The sequence below is a fragment of the Erythrolamprus reginae genome, chromosome 8 (assembly GCF_031021105.1).
Source record: "Erythrolamprus reginae isolate rEryReg1 chromosome 8, rEryReg1.hap1, whole genome shotgun sequence".
Lineage (NCBI taxonomy): Eukaryota > Metazoa > Chordata > Lepidosauria > Squamata > Dipsadidae > Erythrolamprus > Erythrolamprus reginae.
Genome location: NC_091957.1, coordinates 441,529 through 461,982, shown reverse-complemented (window position 1 = coordinate 461,982; position 20,454 = coordinate 441,529). Strand labels below are relative to the sequence as shown.

Below are 20,454 nucleotides of genomic sequence, written 5' to 3'. Positions count from 1 at the left end.
TTCCCAGATAGGGTTAAGAGATGCCACTGGGAGGGTGTGGCCGGGCCAAGGGGGAGCTTCGCCCCTGCAGAGGGGAGGGAAAAGCTGCTCCCCCCGTAATCATCCCCGCCAGCCTTTCCTAAGGCTACCACAATTGCCCTCATCTGGGGGAGAGGGGGTTCTACTTCCCTACTGGTTCGGGGGGGGGGGGGGAATGTCGCACCAGAAGTGCACGTTTTGCCCCATCACTCCCAGGTTAAACTGCTCTGTCCGTGCGCAGAGGGTTATTTTTGTGTAAATGTGGCTCCAGTGGATGGAGGGCCAATTCAGGGACATGTCCAGTCGGCCTTCACTGCCAGTCCAGTGAGTGGGGGTATGTGTCTGTGTGAATTCCTGCTACTAGTTCTAGCGAACCCTCCCAAACTGGCAGGGACCCACCTCTGCGACCTGAGCCCAGCCTGGGGTCCCTGTCCCCCCCCCAGAGTCTTGCTGTACATCTGGGGCTCCTAGAGAGGAAAGATGCCATTCAAGATGCCGCCTGAGGGGGAGGAGGAGGGTCCCAAGGTCCCTTTGCCATCAACACGGCAGGGGCAGGAATCACTTGCCCTCGCTTGTTCCCCTTTTCGCAAAACCCGGCCCTCCTGCCACTTCGGGGTCCCCCAAGCCAGTAAGGGGGAAGGGGCTGACTTTCAACCCAGAGGATCTCTGGGCGGCCTCTAAGGTCCCGTGATGGTGATGGTGGTGGGGCTTCCTCAGAGCTGCCCAGGGACCCCCGGCTGGGACCCTGCCCGTCTGCCACTGCCAGCAGTCAGGAACCAGGGAGTGCCCAGGATTGGGTGGCTGCGGAAACAGGGCGTTGGGAGGCGAGGAAGAAAGAATGTGGCTGGTGAAGCTCCCGGGAGGGTGTGTCGGGTTTATAACACGGATCCGAGCGGCTGCTGGACAGTCTTCCCTGCCGGGCCAAGCGAGGATGGCGGAAGGTTCCAAGATCCAGCTCTTTGTCAAGGTAAGACTCGCTCTGCCGCTTGGGCTCCGATGCTCCAGAGGGGACCTCGGCTGGAGACCTGGAGGAAGAGCCTCCCGATGGTCCCGCCTGCTGAGCGGGTTGCCGGAGAGCCCATGAAGGGCAGAGTGGACCAGCCTCTCTTGGCCCCCTGCAGCCTCCCTTGCGCCCGGCCTCTGCTCCCTTTCCAGCTGGGAGGCAGGCACTCTGGGCCCAGCCTCTGGCCGGAGGGGACCTGTGAGCCCTCCAGTGGGTCCCATGATAGTGGGGGGGCTGAGGGCACCTTCTCCGGGCGGCTGCCACGGTCCCATTCCCCCCACGGGGGAGTCAGCCGAAGGGATCCTTTGGCGTGCATCTGTGTGGAGAGGAACCTCCATTTCGCAAAGTGAAACTGCCAAATCCCTGCCCTGAGGCTCCTGTCCTGGCAGAGGAGCCTCTCTGGGCCAACCTGAAAGGCGGCCTCGGTTTGGGATTTGGCCGGGGAACAATCCGATCACAGCCCAGGGCAGGGTGGGTGGGCGCAAGGGAGCTGGGTGGGTGGGTGGCGAGAGCGCATGCTCAGCAGCCCCCGTTCCCTGCAAGGGGCCGTGAGGCTTTGGTGCTGGTGAGGCTCAATTAAACGTCGGCCGAACCGTCTTCCCATGACGCCCTCGCTGATCCAAAAATAACTTGCCCAGAGGAAGGAATGGACAAGCGCTGCAGCAGGACTGAAGTCCTGGGAGTCTTGACAGCAGAGCGAAAGGCTTGAAGGGGCCTCTCCGATGCTGACCTACTTCCCCGGCAGTCCTGGATCTGTGATGCCGTACACTGAGTGGGCGCTGCGTAAGGTGGCGTGTCGGGTGCCCGAAAGGGGGGCGAATGTCTCCTGCCTTTCCGGGCCGCCTCTTGACGCCCCCCGCCTGCCCCGTTTAGGCCAGCGTTGATGGCGAGACCATAGGGCACTGCCCCTTCTGCCAGCGCCTCTTCATGGTCCTGCTGCTCAAGGGGGTGCCCTTCACACTGACCACAGTGGACACCAAGAGGTAAGGACTGGCATCTTGCCTGTGGACAATGCTTATTACCCGGCCTCTGGCAGTTCCCCTTTGATCTGCCACCCCCACCCCCCAATCCTCTGGCAGGCGATGGGGATTGTTGCCTCTCCCCCTGGGGGCAATGGGGCTAGAAAAGCTGCCCCGGAGTCAGGAGAGTTTGGGGGCTGTTTTGGGGAGCTGAAGAAGAGGGCTCCGAGTGTTCCTGGGAATCTCCCTTGTGGGGATACAGAAAGGAGGGGGGTGTCCTCCATTTCCCAGGCCCAGCCCCCTTTTTCATCCCCCTCCCCTCACAGGTCCCTGGATGTCTTGAAAGATTTCGCCCCGGGATCCCAGCTGCCCGTCCTTCTCTACGACGGGGAGCCCAGGACAGACACCATCAAGATCGAAGAGTTTCTGGAGGAGACGCTGAACCCCCCCGAGTAAGCGATGGTGGGGGAGGGCATCCAGCCAACCAACTCCTTTGGGAGGGGGGGGGAAGAGTTCAAGAGAGAAGCATTCTGCCTGCTCTCCTTTTCAAAGGCAAGGCAAGGTCCTGCCCGTTGTGCAGACGGGGAAACTGAGGCAGAGCCGTCAGCGTTCCTCCATCTTCCCCCGCAGGTTCCCCAGCCTGGCGGCCAGGTACCAGGAGTCGACCTTAGCCGGCAACGACATCTTCCATAGGTTCTCCGCCTACATCAAGAACCCCATACCAGCCCAGGACGAAAGTGAGCAGGAAGGGCCTTTGCACTACAACCCCCATCCTCCCTGGCTAGCCAAAGCCCTCAGTTGAGTCCTGTGGAGAAGGACTGCGCTGAGCCACTGAGGCTCCATTTGAGGTCTGGAGAGCAGCGCGGAGGAGGCCCAGCTACCTTCCTTTACGTTTGCCAAAGGAGAGACAAAGTCCCTTCCCTGCAGGGCAGACAGGCTGGGCACAGACCACACGGGAGGGAAGGGCAGCTGAGGGGCCAGAGGTCCAACAGGAAAAATGCCCCCCCAGTTCCTAAAAGGCTGTGAGCAAGTGGTCAAGCAACACACGCACACTGAGCATCTCAAGCCCCAGAACTGTATTTGGAAAGGGGCCTGGCTGGGCTGGGGAAGGCAGCCTGATGAATCTTTGGCTCTGCTGAGTAGCGGGTCAAGCCCCCCCCCCCCCCAGAGGCAGTCTGTCTGTGCTTTCCAACGCTCCTCCCTCGGGTGTTTTCCCCACAGCTCTGCTCCAGGCCCTCCTCAAAGCCTTCCGCAAGCTGGACCAGTACTTGAACACCCCTCTGGACTACGAGTGGGTGCGGGATCCCCAGCTGGTGGTCTCCCGCCGGCGGTTCCTGGATGGGGACCAGATGACGCTGGCCGACTGCAACCTCCTCCCCAAACTCAACATCGTTAATGTGAGAAAAGCCCCCTCCCCTCCCCCCACGGCTCCTCTGGGCATTTTTCTTTTCTGCCGAGCATTCATTCATGTCCTGGGGCCAAATTCCCCGCCACCTAACGTATTCACGGAAGGGCGGGCCACTCCTCCTCCTCCCCCCTCCTCCTCCTCCCCACCCTCCACGGGGCCATTATTATGCCAAAACGCAGCACAAACAAAATTTGGCATCTCGGGAATCTCAACCTTCTGGTTTGGGTTCATCGTGAAAACAGAGTCAGCGGATGGCTGGCACCTATTTGTTTATTTATGTATTATTTGGACTCTGGGCGGCTCACAGCCAAGTACAGGTGAAACAAAGGCACAGGATTCCTCAAGGGCCTCTACAATCAGCCTTCGGACAACGTTAGACACTTAAGAGCCTCCATGCGCCTCCTAGGCCTGCCGGAAGAGCCCGGAAGGCCAGGAAGGGAAAGGGGAATACGGCCACCCGGGAGGCGCTGACTTTGGCCCCCTTCCCTTCTCCCGCAGGTTGTGTGCCAGCACTATCGCCAGGCGGGCATTCCCGGAGAGCTGCGGGGCATCGGGCGCTACCTGGAGTGCGCTGCGGAGACCAAGGAGTTCCAGTACACGTGTCCACACCCCGAGGAGATCATCCAGGCCTACCACGGCGTGGTCAGGCAGCCCTGATAGCCCCCACCCCACTCCCTGGCTAAAGTCGGGGTCTGGCTGGCTCTGACTGGCAGCCCCCTTGCTCCTCTCCGTCCTCTCTCCTCGTGGAAGAAAGCAGGGCAGGCCCAGATCAGTGGGACCCCCGTGGCATCGCCAAGGCAGCGGGGCTACGCAAGGGGGGGGTCAGGCCCTGGCCCTCCCTCCGGGCAGTCCTGGCCCTGCCAATGGGCCCTGCCTTCCTTCCTCTCTCCCTCTTCACCAGGTTCAGCCTGGAAGATTCAAGGGAGGAGGACAGCCGGCATCCTTCACGCCTGAGATCCTTGGGGGCTGGGGCTTCTTAGGAAGGAGCCGAGACCCTCGCTGGAGCAGCCCTGCCCACCATCCGGCTCTCGGCTGTATGTGCGTGTCAGAGTATGTTCCCTCTTATAGTGCAATACCCCTTGGCCCAAACGTCCAATGCTTTAAGTTTCTCTCCACAAAATGAAATAGACGCTAATATATCAATATATATATATGTATATACACATCAATTTAGAATCTGTTGTTTTTTGTGCCCTACACAGACTTTTCCCCTGCAGAATCAATCTCTCCCTGTTGTCCAAACTCCCCCCCCCCCAAAAAAAAATTTATTCCCACCAACCAAGTTAGAAAGAATTTGGCCCAGGAAGGACAAACCACAAACTGAGTAAAATCAAGCACCAGATCTTTTTCTACATACAGTAAAATACATATAAAAATATACTTGGTGGAGCTTTAAGGCTTAAATAATTTGTAAAATATCCATGATGAAATAGTTCTTTCCCATTTGACTTGGAAAACGGTTCAGGTGTCTTCAAAGTCTACCCCCGTGGGGGTCTTCTTGCTAGAGCAAAAGGGAAGCCCCCTATGAGCAGCCTTCAGACGCCCTCCCCTCCCCAATCCTGCCCCCTCCCTGGCAGGGAGTGGGAGAAGGATGCTGCGGGGGGCCAGGGAGAGATGCTGGGCACAGTCATACCCACGTAGTTGGGAGCGGTCAAGTCCAACACCTGGCCAAGAGCTGGAGGCCCAGCTGAGGGTCCCAATGACATGGGGCCGTCCGAGGTCTCCCCGCCAGCACCAACCAGGTCCCCAGAATTGGTATGGAGCGTGGAAGGAAAATGCGTCCCTCGCTGGAGAGGTTCCCAGAGATGGGCACGATGGGTCAGCTCCAGGGGTGAAATGCTTCGGCTGAACCAGTAGTGGTGCCCCCCTGCCCCCCACCCCCGGTTGTGGCAGAAGCCATGTGAGACTGTGCCTACCTGCCCAGATGTGGCCATTTTCTTGCTTTCAACCCTCTGGGCATGCACAAAGCCTTCTGCGCATGCGCGGAGGGTGCAAAAGCGCCTGTGATGGTGGCCAGTAGGGACGGTAAGCACATGTCCCTGCTGGTCAGCTCCCTCGTAGCCAAGGGGCCTGTGCAGCCCTAGAGATTACCTCCTGAATCCAGGGTTAATGAGGGACTCCCCAGGCAGGCGCCGCTTGCTGGCGCCAGCTCCTCCTCTGGGTTTCCGCGGACTGAAGTCTGTGGGGAGCAGAGAAAGAAAAGTGACACCTCCCTCACATAACCCAGACTGGGGTGGGGATGGTGGTGGGGATTCCCAGCAGTGTGGAGCATCCAAAGGAGGGGGTGAGGGGCCCCTATTGGCACAGACCAGATCCAGTGACCACTTCCCCTCGGACCCGTTCAGGCATCAGCACAACTGGGTTCCTCTACCACCTGGTTTTTCTGGTTTGGGAAGCCGGTCTTTCGAAAGGGAGGGGCTGGGGGCAGGTTGTGACAGCGTCCGTCTCTCTCTTCTGGGCTGGTGTGATTGGGAGGGGCGGAAGTGCCCCGCTTACCTGTTCCCAAGGCACTCTGGCTAGAGGGGGTCTTTTCAGGGCTCCTGAGAGCCACAGAGGTGGCAGCGGCTGTGACCTCTGGGGAAGGAGGAGGAGGAAGAGGAGAAACAGTCAGGCCTCCGAACCCGGAAACCCTCGAGGCCAAAAGGGGCCTATTCCTTGGGTCCAAGCCCAGCTCCTGGGCCATATTCTGGCTGGGCAAAATGTCCCTTCAGACATGCGTGGGCTTAAACTGCCTTGAGCAGCAATTTCTGCAGAAGTTAAACAGGAGCTTTGGGTACAATGCCCGTTCTCTTTTCAAAGGCAACTGACCCCTTTCCCTTGGTAGAAGCCCAGCTTCTTCTGCGCTGAGGGCTGCGCCCCCCCCCCCCAGTGTTTGTTGTTAAGGGCCATGGTTGGGGGGGGGGCTGTACCTTCCAGGCGTCTCTCCAGCACGTGCAGCTGCTCCACCAGGCCGAAGGTGAGGTCCTGCAGCTGCTGCCTGGCTTCAGAGAGCGAGGCTTTGGCCAGGTTGAAGGTCACGCTCCGCCCACCGTCCTGGACCTGCAGCATGGCCTGGCTGTCCTGGAGGGCGAGGACGGGCGCCGGCTGGCCCTCCAAGAGTTCCCTGCAAAGGAGCCCAGACGTGACTGGAGGGGCCACGAGGCACAGGGCCGATTTATTTCTCTTGGCTTTACCTGGACGAGCACATATAGTGTAGAATGGGCCCTGAAGCCATTCCGAAGCAGGGGGCCGAGAAAGAAGAGCCCTGCAGGGAAGCAAAAGCCGGGCCTGCCGCCCCCCCAAGCCCCCAGGAAGGCGGAGGCGCCCGGGCTCACTCACCGCAGTCGGACGAGGCGGCGGGCGGGCGAGCGGGGCGGCTCCTCCTGGGCGGGAGGGAAAAGGAAGGCGGTCAGTCCGGGGCGGGGGGCGGTGGTCCCCAGACCCGAGCGAAGCCCCGGGCGCCCTCCGCACCTGCCCGCTCAGCTCCTCCCACGGGACGTCGCCGCTCCACAACTCCCAGCCGTCCGTCAGCCTGCGGGCAAGGAAGGGAGGGTGGGTGGGAGGAGGCGCGACCCCCGAGGAAGGCGTTGGAGGGAGGGGTTTTTCCAGGCCCCCTGCGAGGGAGGGAGGGGCTGCCGGGGGAGCACTTACTGCAGCCGCGGGGAGCCGCCTCCGTCCCCGCAGAAGTACAGGAACCGCCGCCCGCCCTGGTTCAACACGCGCAGCGGGCCCGGCGCCGCCATCCCACTCCCGGCGGCCCTGTGCCGCCCCTGCCGGCCGCTCCCCGTCGCCGCGCCTAGAGCGCCGCCTGCCGGCCGAACCCCGAAGTGGCCCTGCCGAAGGAGCTATAGAGGCAGTGTACTGTACAGTATTTCCCAACCTTGGCCACGTGGCATCCGCTGGCTGCGGAATTCTAGGAGTTGGAGTCCAGATACCTTCCAGTGGCCGAGGTTGGGAAACTCTGCTCCAGGGGAAGGCGAGGCCACGCCGCCCGCCACGCATGGCTGCCGGTCAGGTGAGGCCGCCTGCGTCCATCGGGGCCCTCAAGGGAGGGGGCGCGGGGTGGGGGGTTGAGGAGGGGAGCGCCCGAAGGCCCCGCCGTGCTCGGCATGGGGAAGCCGCACTGCACGGGGGCCCAGGGGAGGCGGGGAGGCGCGGCTGCTCGTGTCCCTGTGGAGAATTCTGCTCTTCTCCGGAAGGCCCCTCCCCCCTCCCCTCAGGCGGGGGGCATTGCTGGGGGTGCGGCCTCCCCCCCGAACCCCAGGGGCCAACCTGCCCTCGCGGTGGGGGGGGGGCTATTCCCGTTCTTTTGGCCTTGGCTTCGTGCGGCCTGTAAACGAGACGCTCCGGGGGGATTCAAGTGCCGCTGTTTTTGGCGGTAACCAATACAGAAGAACTCGACAACTTTTACCTCAGGTAACAGTTGTTTATCTTGACAAGCCAGCCAATCACCTGCTGTTGCTACAGCTCTCAGCCAATCAGCGACTCCTGATAGACTCCCATTTTATCTGCTGCCACCTAGGGGCCGACCGGACATTGCACCCCTCCACCCTCAAGATTGGCCCATTCATAATGAGCTTCAATATGCCGCTCTCCGTCTTCTTCGGCCGGACCTACACGGCATGGACGCCTGGGACCCCTATCAAGCCTACGGGCAGGCGGACCCGGGGGAGTCCGAGTGGATGGGTCCCTCTCGGTGGGACTGCGAGACCGGGCGGGCCCTGAGCCCTGGTGCCGGGAAAGAGGTTGGTGGTGGCCCTCGGGCCTTGGGAGCAGCGTTGCCCCGCATTCCTTTTCGGGGTGGGCGGCACATCAGGCGAGGCCCTCGGGATTGGGCGGCATAGAATGATGGGTGGGTGGGTGGGTAGAGAAATAAATACATAGATTTTCAGGCCTGATTTTTCTTCACAGACGTCACCCAAGACGACTTGTTGCGGAATCGTTTGTGGCTCGGTGCTGGGGCAGAATAAGGCCCCTTCCCGCTCTGTTATTCTGGTGGCCTAATTGTTGCCATGGCCAGCATGCAAAGATTCCAACTGAAATTAGCGTGATTAATAATGTAAAGAACAGAAGGCTACAAATAGGCCAACTTTGATCAGCTGATGTGCAAGGGAAGGAACCATGTTAAGCTGGTTTATATCTTACTTGTCAACTAAACTAATTTATGAGTGGAAATAATAGATATATTTGCTCCCAACTAGTATATTATGTTCACAGAAGGCTTCATTTTAGCAGAAGGCTACAATTGTTTTCATGTTTCTTTGGCTATAAATGCCAACCAGCACTGGAATATACTAAATATCTTGCTAAATATCGGCCTAGTCAGTAAAGTATCATACATTTGCTGATTCCTCCAGTTCAAAGTTTGGAAATGTAAATTAGCATATTACTTAATGTTCAATTTTATAAGAGATCTGTTTTAAGAGAACTGTCTGAGACAGCTTATCTACAATTTTGTTCAGGAAACTCTCTTTACAGCCCAAAAGCAATATCAGTACATTTATTACAAAAGCGAGCATCTCTGATGTTAATTTCTCTTTCATTTCCAGTTACCTATTCATTATTAACTTTTGCTAAATAAAAGGATAACCTATATTGTTTTCAAATAATAACATTACATCCTTATGTTTTCATCGGTCGTTGTGCTGCTTATTTTTTTTCATGATCTACTTTCATATCCAATTGTTCCATATCTTAATATGTTCTCACACTGATGCTTATATATTGTAGTAATTGTTAACTTCCATCTCTTTTTTTATTTTATTTTTTATTATTATTATTGTTGTTGTTGTTGTTATTATTATTATTATTATTATTATTATTATTATTATTATTAATTGGATTTGTATGCCGCCCCTCTCCACAGACTCGGGGCGGCTAACAACAGTGGTAAAACAACATGAACAATCCAATTAATAAAAACAACTAAAAAAACCCTTATTATAAAAAACCAAACATACACACAAACATACCATGCATAACTTGTAGTAGCCTAGGGGAAAAGGATAACTTAACTCCCCCATGCTTGGCGACAAAGGTGGGTCTTAAGTAATTTGCGAAAGACAAGGAGGGTGGGGGTCATTCTAATCTCTGGGGGGAGTTGGTTCCAGATGGCCGGGGCCGCCACAGAGAAGGCTCTTCCCCTGCGGCCGCCAAATGACATTGTTTGGTCGACGGGATCCGGAGAAGACCAACTCTGTGGGATCTTATCGGCCGCTGGGATTCATGCGGTAGAAGGCGGTTCCGGATGTATTCTGGCCCAATGCCATGGAGGGCTTTAAAGGTCATTACCAACACTTTGAATTGTGACCGGAAACCAATCGGCAGCCTGTTGTAATCATAGGTTTTTAAGCACTGAAATTTGGAATGGAGTATTGCTGAAGAGTGATATTCTAGCCTAATTGGGTGCCGAATAAAACCTTATTCTTCCTCTATAAAAAGCAGCAAAATCCTGGCTGAATAAGCAAGTTGCAGGATCCATGACCATGTGGAAATACAACATGAAGAAAACCTATAGCTAACTTCCACATAAGGAAATACAGTGGTACCTCGGTTCTCAAACGCCTCGAATTTCATACATTTCGGATTTCAAACAAAATTTTCTGCAAAAATTTGCTTCGGTATCCAAACAAAAATTCGGATACTGAACAGAAAATTTTGTTTGCTATCCGAAATGTACGATCTGAGGGGACGAGGTCAGAGGGAATGGGAGTCGAAATCCCAACACACCCCTCCTGGCCGCCCTCTTAACAGCCTCCCAGTCTCTACCTTGTAACTGCTGCAAGCTGCAGGAAGGGTAGGGCTGGCTGCAATACCAGCAGCTTCGGGGGGCTCCTTTCCTCAGCGGTTCAGTTCGGTACCTCCAGGCAGCTGCACCAACTTTTTCCTTCCCGGCGGCGGCGGCTCCAGCGGCTTCCCTACGAGGAGGAGCAGCGTCAGGAACGTCATGTGATGAAGGTAAGCCGCCGGAGCCGTCGCTGCCGGGAAGGAAAAAGTTGGTGCAGCTGCCTGGAGGTACCGAACTGAACCGCTGAGGAAAGGAGCCCCCCAAAACTGCCGGTATTGCAGCCAGCCCTACCCTTCCTGCAGCTTGGAGCAGTTACAAGGTAGAGACTGGGAGGCTGTTAAGAGGGCGGCCAGGAGGGGCGTGTCGGGATTCCGACTCCCATTCCCTCTCACCCCGTCCCCTCAGATCCTTATCCCATAGGAAATAGAGGAAATACTGTAGATTTAATTGGTTCCCAGCAAGTCAATGGGCTGGGAACCAATTAAATCCATTTCCATTATTTCTTATGGGATAAATTAATTCAGTTCTCAACCAAATCGGTTCTCAACCACACTTCTGGAACGGATTGTGGTCGAGAACCGAGGTACCACTGTATATGCCTTTCTCTCATTTCTTTGCCAATCACCAGTAAACACACAATCCAGGAAAAGGCAAAGAATGGAGCTTCCGTTAATTACCTATAGGGAAGCCACAAGGGAAGCCTTATATGGTGCATGACTGAATGGTAGTTGGGGGATGTCTTAATGTATGTGGCGTTCGCGAATTGGTTATTCTGTACCACATGTCAGGAAAAGTGAAACACAATAAAAGGAGCGATCTTGATTTAACAGAGGTCGTCTCATCGAGAAAACTTTCTCTCTGTCGCCTCATTCTGATGTGGCAATCATGGCATTCAGTGCCTCCCTAGAGGTCGACCCACTGGGGGAGGGCTGTTTGCCTTCAGCAGCCAGTGCAGGCCGCGGAGTGTTGCAGAAACGTGGGCGAATCTAGGAAGCCCCACGATGGCTCTCGCGGCCGCATTGTATTATATTTCCTGGTTCTAAATAAAAACAACTGAAATAATCCAATAGCAATACACCCAGTGTGGGAGAGAGATTTCCATATATGAATGTTTTCTGTGTGCATTTCATTGTATAGTAACTTAACTTTTATTGCTGGTTAGTTTATTTATTTTTTGTTCATTTTTATTGTTTTTACATGGAGAAAGAAAGAAAAAAAGGAAAGAGAAAAAAGGAAAGAAAAGAAAAAGAAAAAAACAAATGCATTTTATACTACATTATATGCTAGATTGGAGCATATAAATTCAGTAAATAAATTATATATGTGCAGGTGTGTGTGAGAATGTATATATGCACACACATACTTTTGTGTGTATGTTTTTAAAAACCAAAACATTAATTTGCAAAACAATTTTTCAGACTACAAAGCGACCTTGACTATGTGTCAGAATGATTGCGCAATTGGTAACTGGATATTCCAGGGGTCAAAGATGGATCTCTTGACCGTTGGACGACCTGTCTCCCGAGTCTGACCTCTTCCAAATATAGCCCCCCCCCCTTTATCATAAGGCAGGAGGAACATGCTGTGAATCAAGAGCGCTAGGACTGGCACAAGGCGGGAAGGGGACCCCCTTTCTTCCTGGCACTCCAGCTGTGGGAATTCCCCCTCCCGCTGGTTGCATTTGCTTGGACGTAGCCACCTGCCCTGAAGAGAAGGGCTGGGGGCTCCCCCCCCCCCACTCCACCGGGAAGACAGCCTGGAAGCTCCCTTGGCCTTCTTCTCCCAACAGGTGAGAGTGGCTTGCAGGGGATTCCTCCAGGACATGGGACCCCTGGACCCAAAGGGGAGGGAGAAACCGCGTGGTGCCGATTGCAAGAATCGGCCTATTTGGATGTGTGTGCGGTTCCCATTATATTTATTTCCCTCCTTCATCCTTAAAGGCAACGTGACTACTTCTCAGCCTGGACGGGGTGCATTTTATTCTTTTTCTGAGTTTGCGAGAGCATTTTATTCATCCTGAGATTAACGGTGGGCAAGGAGATGCTTCTGGACCCCTGTGGTCCACTGGGAGGAAGGCGGGACACTTCACAGGGCCTGCTGGGCTGGTGGCCCCAGGAGTGCCAGGCCAAGCAGCTGGGAGGGAGCGACACCCAACAGACCCCAGCTGGAGGGGGAGGGGGCCTCCCTCTCAGGGGGGGGAATGAGGAAATCACACACCACTCTTTAATTTGCTGGGTTTTATTGATGCTTCATTTGACACACAAGGCCTGTCCCACAGAGGCCCCCTGGGCAGAGACAGGGTCTTCTTCCTTTCCCAGCTGAGGGGGGGGATCCCTCTCTGGCCTGAATCTCTGCACTCCTCCGCTGGGGCCCCCTTAGCAGGTGGCTGTGCAGGACAGAAGAGAGAAGAATCGGTCATCCCAGCAGCAGCAGGAGGAAGGAGGAGAAGATGAGGAGGAGGGAGAGGAAGAGGAAGGGAGGAAGAGGAGGAGGCATCCTTCTGTGATGCCCTGGGGAGCCCTTAGTCTGGGCTCAGCATGGAAACATGGGTTGGAATGGAAGAAACGTCTTCCCAGAGAGATTCTGCTGGTCCAGAGGAGCTGGTCCAGGAGGACCAAGGACCTACCTTGCCGGACGTTGTGTGAGGTCTCTCCAGTTATTCCGTACCTCCTAGCAACGGCCCTGAGCTTCGCCTCCATACCTGGTGCCAAGGTGGGCTGACTGCCTAGAGGCAAGCAAGGAGGAGGGGGTCGGCAGGGGACCTCAGGGGGGGTGAGGCCACCCTGGCTCCCCCAAATTCCCTGGTTGAACTGCTTGGACAGAGGGAGGATCCCTCCTGACCTGCCCCCCCCCCCAGCTCTCTTACCAGCAAGCGCCAGGAAGGTTTTGCCGGGGGCATTACTGATGTGCGCGATGAAATAGGTCTCATAATCTGTTTCCACAAAGCGCATGCTGCTGGGGACTTTGTTGAAAGAAACAGGGAGAGGCCGTTTAGGGCAGGACCCTGCAAGCCCCCTCCCCTCACTCCGCCTCTCCCAGGAGGGGCTGTCATCCTCCCTGGGGGGCCTCATCCCCAATAAAAAGCCTAATGTAAACTGCTCCAAACTTGATTGCAGAGAATACAACTTCAGCAACAGAGAGGCCAGTGCCTGGAATGGCTGGTGTCTTCCCAAACCCCCAAAATAACTTAAAGTTTTGGGTGTTTGGGGTGAGGTTGACAGTAGGCGGTTTAAGGTTAAACTATCTATCATGGACCTCACCCCGTTATTAAGAGGTCTGTAAGGGCCGTGTATAAGCCCACCACTCTGCCTGCTGTCCCTGTCTTAATATCCCATGTATCTCGTTAAATATCATGGACTCATAACCGTAGTTCCCTCTAAGCTGAGCAGTGAGCAATCGCTCACTTAAAAATCATTATCAACTCAGAGTTTTCCAAACCTGCCCAGAAGCCGAGAGGGAAAGAGTGAGAGGGAAGGAGAGAGAGAGGAAGAGAGGGAGAGAGAGAAACAGATAGAAAAAAGAGAGGAAGGAAAAGAGAAAGAAAAAGAATGGGAGTAAGGAAGAGAGAAAGAAAATCAAAATCTAGTTTGAAACTAGCTCAACTATTTAAGAGGCATTTTGATATTGATAGAGTTGCCCTATTATGAGCTCACTGTTATAGACACACAGTACAGTATTTTATTTTGAAATTCTCTGAGGCAAAACAGGGTGGGTTTTTTATTTATTTATTTGTTTGTTTATTTATTTATTTATTATTTCTGTGCTGCCCAGTCCCAAAGGGACTGCCGCTCAGACACTATACTTTTCCGCCTACCCCAAAAAAAAATTAGAGGGAACACTGCTCATAACCATGTTTGTACTTCTTATATATTCACAATCATTTTTATACTTTGTTTGTAATAATATATATGCTTGACAAATAAATCCAAAATATAACGGTCAGCATGTCTGGAGGGAGGTGGGAGTGAATCCCCCACACACTCACGATTGCTCGCGAAGTCCCCCGACTGCCCCTGTCTGTTCATCATCACTTCAATAGCGGTGCATTCGCCGTTCCTGGAATGAAGAGGGAACCGCTTTGACGGTGTGGGGGAGGCATGCAGACATCCACCCGTGGGCCTCTTTTGGGACGGGAACCCTCAGCCGAGCCAGCCAGAGTCGGCCTTATGGTAGCTGCCAAAACTTACAGGGGGACTCGGATGCTGTACAGCAGACTTCCACCTGGCTGGGCCACAAATCTAAACGGAGGAAAGTTCTCGCTCTTCGCCGATCCAGTAGGAATGGCGAGAAGGGGATACCAGTTCTTGGCAATCTGGCAAAGGGAGGAAGCAGGAGAATTGGTTAGCACTGAAGGGGAGCCATTCCAAAGCCCAAACCCCTCCTGCCAGACCTGGCTAAACCATTGGCAATGAGAGCCCACCCTTGCCGGACTGATGCTGCTCCCTAGTTGGGTCATGAAATGCCTGCAGCCAGCCCAGAGAGCACCAGGGACCCCACAGTCTCCCCTGGAGTTGGGAGGAAGAGAACTCCCTTCCACGATTCCCAGCACTCACCCTTTGGTTATCGAAGTTTGGCATGGAGGGAATATTCACTGTGGCTCCCAGCCAGCAGACTCCACCCAAGACAAGGGTGCCCAGCAGAAGCTTCATGGCTGCCCGTCTTTTGACCCTCCGGCTGCTCAGCCTCGGCCCTTGCTCCTTTTATTCTCCCCAAGTTCCTCCAGGCGAATCCAGCCTTGTCCAGGAAGCGACGGAAGGAGGACTATATGGACCAGTGGCAGAAGCAATGGACCTTGCGTTGGATGCCCTTCGGAACACAGCCGGACAGGACGTTCCCTGCAGAGAGAGCATCGCCCTCCCTCCCAAGCAGCCTGGGTGGGGGTCACTTTCAGGCTTGGAAGAACCCCACTGTACTCTGGCCGGCCTTCATCCTTTGCTCCCCACTCCCCCTTTGACCTGCTGAGGACGGTGTGTGTGTGGAGGGGACCAGAGGGGGAGGAGCGAGACAAAGAGAGGGAGGGGTCTACCTCCATCTCCCTCCTCTCCTCCCCTTGCCCTTCAGCATATCTGCCCCAAGGGAAGCCCTTCCCTCTCTTTCTCTTCCTTCCCCCCCTTCAGTTCTCTCCGTCCAGTCCCTCTCCAGGAATTTCAGGACCGAGTACTTTCCACCGCCATAGGCACAATCGATGAGGCATCTTTCAGAACCCGCTCCTTGCCCGACAACCTATGGTCACTGGGCATGGTCATCTCTATCTTCAAAAAGAGAGGCCCTAGCCTACTGTAGTTGAAAATTGCACACCAATCTCATTATGTTGTGTCACCTGCAAACTCATGGAATCCATCATAAGCCAATCCATCACCCCCCACTTAGAGACAAGCAACCTGCTTTCTAACAAGCGGTTTGTTTTCAGGAAAAAGTTATCCTATAATCTATAAGTCCTACACTACAGAAACGTTTGGACCACACAAGTCAACCAGGGTAAAGCAATAGATGCAATTTACATAGACTTCTGCAAAGCCTTTGATTCTGTGGTACAGGAGAAACTACTGTTAAAACTAAGCTCTTAGGGCATTTCTGGATCACTGCACAAGTGGATAGCCACGTTCCTGTCAATCTGGCAATGAGTAGTCAAAATAGGAAACACAATGTCAAACCCAGCACCAGTTAATAGCTCTGTCCCCCGAGGCCGTGTTTTGGGCCTTCATTCTTTCTGCTTGACATAAATGACATTTGCAATTATATTATAAGCAGCTGCGTCATTTTTGTTGATGACGTAAAACTATTTAACACCTCTGACAATGCTGCTGCCCTACAAAGCGACCTTAATAGAAACATAGAAGATTGACGGCAGAAGAAGACCTCCTGGTCCATCTAGTCTGCCCTTATACTATTTCCTGTATTTTATCTTAGGATGGATCGATGTTTATCCCAGGCATGTTTCAATTCAGTCACTGTGGATTGACCAACCACGTCTGCTGGAAGTTTGTTCCAAGCATCTACGACTCTTTCAGTAAAATCATATTTTCCTACGTTGCTTCTGCTCTTTCCCCCAACTAACTTCAGATTGTGCCCCCTTGTTCTTGTGTTCACTTTCCTATTAAAAACACTTCCCTCCTAAACCTTATTTAATCCTTTGACATATTTAAATGTTTAGATCATGTCCCCCCTTTTCCTTCTGTTCTCCACACTATACATGCTTCAATTTAAATGTTTCGACCTTGACTATGTGTCGGAATGATCACGCAATTGGCAACTCTAAATTATATTCTATATTCTTCAAATCTCAAGTAACAAATGCTTTGTCCTACATATTGGCAAAAAAAAAAATCAGAACACAAAATACAAGCTGGACAGATATGACCTTGTGGATGACTCATCCCAGATGACTGGATTGCAAATCAGGAGATACAAAACCTTTGCCAGACCAATTCCTGAATACAGCTCATCTGCCTGGAATCCACTCTGCATATCAGACGTTAATGAAACTGAATGAGCCCAGAGGTATTTCACGAGAAGAGCCGTCCACTCCTCTCCTCACAACAGAATCCCTTCCGCCACCGGGCTCGAACTTTTTGGCTTGGACAACCTGATACTATGCCGCCTACTTGTCTGCTACAACGTTCTGCCTCTCAATGATTACTTCAGCTTCAACCTCAGCAATACACGGGCAAACAATAGATGCAAACTCAAGAGTAAAATGCTCCAAGCTCAATGGCAAAAAATACGACTCCAGCAGCAAAGGGGCCAGTGCCTGGAATGCTCTGCCTGACTCCGTCGTTACATCCTCTTCTAGACCCACAGCTTGGATCTAGGGATTTTCGTCTCCTACCATTGGCCCTGCCTGTTTTTCCCCCAGGGTTCCCCCTCTGTGTTATTATCTACCCGCCTTTTTCCATGCTGCCCCTGCCCCATCCTTTTGCTCTGCCACATGGGTCCCAGCCCCTTCAACGCGGCCCATTCTTCTTTCATCCAATACGACTGTGTACGGAAGTAGCTGTGCTTCTAAGGAGAAGGAAGGGGAAAGGTGGAAGAGCGGGGGTCAATATTTATTATCTATCTAATATCAGATATTGATGTCCTGCTTTTCAATAATGGCAAACTCAGCATTCCCAGGCACTGATAATCCACTCAGGATTCAGGCATGGGATCACAATTGCATCCCTTCAAATAATTCCATTATGGAACTATGTGTATCTGCTTATTATTTGATACCTCTGCACTGATTTATTATATTTATTTATTTATTTAGTCCAATACATAATACACATTGAAGAGAATAGATAGGTAGCAATATAACTAAAGAAACGAATCGAAGAAAAGATATAAAAGTATAGGTGGACAAATTTGAAAGGAAGAAAAGATCAAACTACAAAAATTATTTTAAATAATGAACATCTGGATACATTTGAAATAAATAAAGGAGTGCGTCAAGGATGTCCAATATCACCTTTATTATTTATTATGTCTCTAGAAACCCTATTAATTAAAATAAGAGCAGATTCAAATATAAAAGGTTTGACTGTTGGAAAGGAGACATACAAAGTCCAAGCCTTCACAGACGATCTGACTTTTATAATTGAAGATCCGATAACGACAGTCCCAATATTAATTCAGACAATAGAACAATTTGGCAAGGTAGCAGGTCTAAAAATAAATAAAAGTAAAACTCAATTCATAACAAAAAATATGAGTAAAACACAAGAAAGCAAATTGGAACACATTTCTGGTATACAAGTAGTCAAAAAGGTTAAATATTTGGGAATATGGCAAACAGCAAAAACAATAACATTAAAAAATGATAATTATACAAAATTAATGGTGGAAATCAAAAAAGACTTAGACATTTGGAATAATTTAAAAATATCTTTTTTTGGGAAGAGTGGCCACAATCAAGATGAATATTTTGCCCAAAATTTTATTTTTGTTTCAGGTGATCCCAATAAATCCAGGGGGAAACTTTTTTAAAGAATTAACAAATATAGTTAAAAAATTTATATGGCAAGGGAAAAAAGCAAGAATAAAGATAAATATGTTAGAATATATTAAAGAAAGGGTAGGATTTGCACTTCCCAATTGGAAATTATATTATCAGGCAGCCGCCTTAACGTGGATTAGAGATTGGATAAATTTAGAAGATAAAAGAACACTAAATTTAGAAGGATATGACCTTCAGCTTGGTTGGCATGCCTTTATATGGTATGACAAAGATAAAAATCACTCATATTTTAAAAGACACACTTTAAGAAAATATTTATTAGAAGTTTGGAAAGATATAAGAAAAAATCACTTTTTAACTATTCCTGAATGGGTCGCCCCTTTAGAAGCAATAATACACCCTAAGTCTATAAAAGACATGAAAACAATAAGATATAAGGATTTATTAGATGATCAAATGAAATTTAAATCCAGGATTAAATTACAAGAGGAAGGGACAATAATTGATTGGTGGCACTACGCACAGATTCAATCTAGATATCAGAAAGATAGCAAGCTCTATATTTTCAACAAGAATAAAAATTTACTAAGTAATTTAATTACTGCCAATCAAACTAAAACAATAGGGAAAACTTATAAATATTTGACAGCACATAAAAACATAGAGTTGACCTTAAAAGACAATATGATAAGCTGGTGCAGAAATATCGGAAAAGAAATAGATATAGATACATGGGAGAAAGTTTGGACTTATAACTGGAAAATGACAAAATCAGTGTCCCTAAAAGAAAATCAAATTAAAATGTTTTATAGATGGCACCTCCCACCAAATAGGATAGCAAAAATGTTCCCCAAAACTTCCCCAATGTGTTGGAAATGTAAAAAAGAGATAGGATCTTACTACCACCAATGGTGGACATGTAGTAAAGGTAGAATCTATTGGAAGATGATTGAGAAAATAATAAAAGAAATAGTAAAGCAAGATGTAGAAATTACCCCGGAATTCTATCTTTTAGGAATTATAAATCAGAGTTATAAGAAAGAAATTTTATATTTAATTATACATATTTTAACTGCGGCTAGGATTATATATGCGCAAAATTGGAAAGGGAAAAATATCCCCAAAGAAAAAGAAATCATCACAAAAATATTAGACTGCGCTGAGATGGATATGATGACAAGACGCTTAAATGATCAAGAAGATACGAAATTTTATGAAACGTGGAACAAAGTTTATATATGGATAAATAAGAAAAAAATAATAGAATATTAAGATACAAATGTGTAATTGTTTTGGTAAGGATAAGAGTTTTTTTAGTTATAGTAGTGTTAGATAAACAAAGTTCAGTTTTAGAAATATAGTAGAACTAGGTTATGTATTAAGAATTATTATGAGAAGAATTTTTTCAAATGAAAAGTTTAACAAATCATTTTTTCAAATGTTCAATTATATACTCAAGTATTCTTTTTTCTGAAATTTATACTTTCGGATAAGCGGGGAATATACATCCCCACCTTTTTATGTTAAATGTATGTATGTCTGTTTGTCTAGTTTATGAAAATTTAATAAAAGATTTTTAAAAAATGAAAGGAAGAAAAGATAAATGAGATAAGGAGAGACAGTTGGACGGGACGGAAGGCAGACTGGTGCACTTATGCACGCCCCTTACTGACCTCTAAGGAACCAGGAGAGGTCAATCGTGGATAGTCTTAAGGGAAAAATGTTGGGGGTTAGGGATTGACACTACTGAGTCAGGTAATGAGTTCCATGCTTCGACAACTCAGTTACTGAAGTCATATTTTAGTCAAGCTTGGAGCGGTTAATATTAAGTTTGAATTTGTTGCGTGCTCTTGTGTTGCTGCGATTGAAGCTGAAGTAGTCATTGATAGGCAGAACGTTGCAGCATATGATCTTGTGGGCAATACTTAGATCGTGTTTTAGGCGATGTAGTTCTAAGCTTTCTAGACCTAGGATTGATAGTCTGCTTTCGTAGGGTCTTCTGTTTCGAGTGGAGGAGTGAAGGGCTCTTCTGGTGAAGTATCTTTGGACATTTTCAATGGTGTTCATGTCCGAGATGTGGTATGGGTTCCAGACAGATGAACGGTATTCAAGGATGGGTCTGGCAAAAGTTTTGTAGGCTCTGGTGAGTAGTGTGAGATTGCCGGAGCAGAAGCTGCGTAGGATCAGGTTAACAACTCTAGAAGCCTTTTTGGCGATTTTGTTGCAGTGGGCTTTGGCACTTAGATCATTGGATATTAGTATTCCAAGGTCTTTTACTGAGTGGGGGTTGGCTGTGAGAGATTGTTTATTCAGTTTATGTATGAGGTTCGGATTCTTTTTGCCGATATGGAGGATAGAACATTT

At 50.5% G+C, this 20,454-nt stretch overlaps 2 protein-coding genes and 1 long non-coding RNA gene across 3 annotated transcripts; 2 read left to right on the top strand and 1 right to left on the bottom strand.

The window, feature by feature from the left end:
- The first annotated feature begins 941 nt into the window (after positions 1-941).
- Positions 942-4,133, top strand: CLIC3 (chloride intracellular channel 3). Its single transcript, XM_070758438.1, has 6 exons — positions 942-985; positions 1,895-2,004; positions 2,307-2,432; positions 2,611-2,717; positions 3,202-3,377; positions 3,887-4,133. The coding sequence occupies exons 1-6, from the start codon at positions 950-952 to the stop codon at positions 4,043-4,045; spliced, it is 714 nt and encodes a 237-aa protein (XP_070614539.1). The 5' UTR covers positions 942-949; the 3' UTR covers positions 4,046-4,133.
- Positions 4,134-4,713: 580 nt separating this feature from the next.
- PAXX (PAXX non-homologous end joining factor) lies at positions 4,714-7,193 on the bottom strand. The gene is given in 7 exon segments (XM_070758439.1): positions 4,714-4,889; positions 5,480-5,567; positions 5,885-5,962; positions 6,298-6,491; positions 6,707-6,813; positions 6,815-6,899; positions 7,019-7,193. Coding segments are annotated over 7 exon segments (684 nt in total). The 5' UTR covers positions 7,111-7,193; the 3' UTR covers positions 4,714-4,849.
- Positions 7,194-7,283: 90 nt separating this feature from the next.
- Positions 7,284-9,000, top strand: LOC139170872 (uncharacterized). Its single transcript, XR_011559674.1, has 3 exons — positions 7,284-7,382; positions 7,890-8,112; positions 8,279-9,000. It is a non-coding gene; the product is annotated as an uncharacterized lncRNA (long non-coding RNA).
- The last annotated feature ends 11,454 nt before the right edge of the window (positions 9,001-20,454 follow it).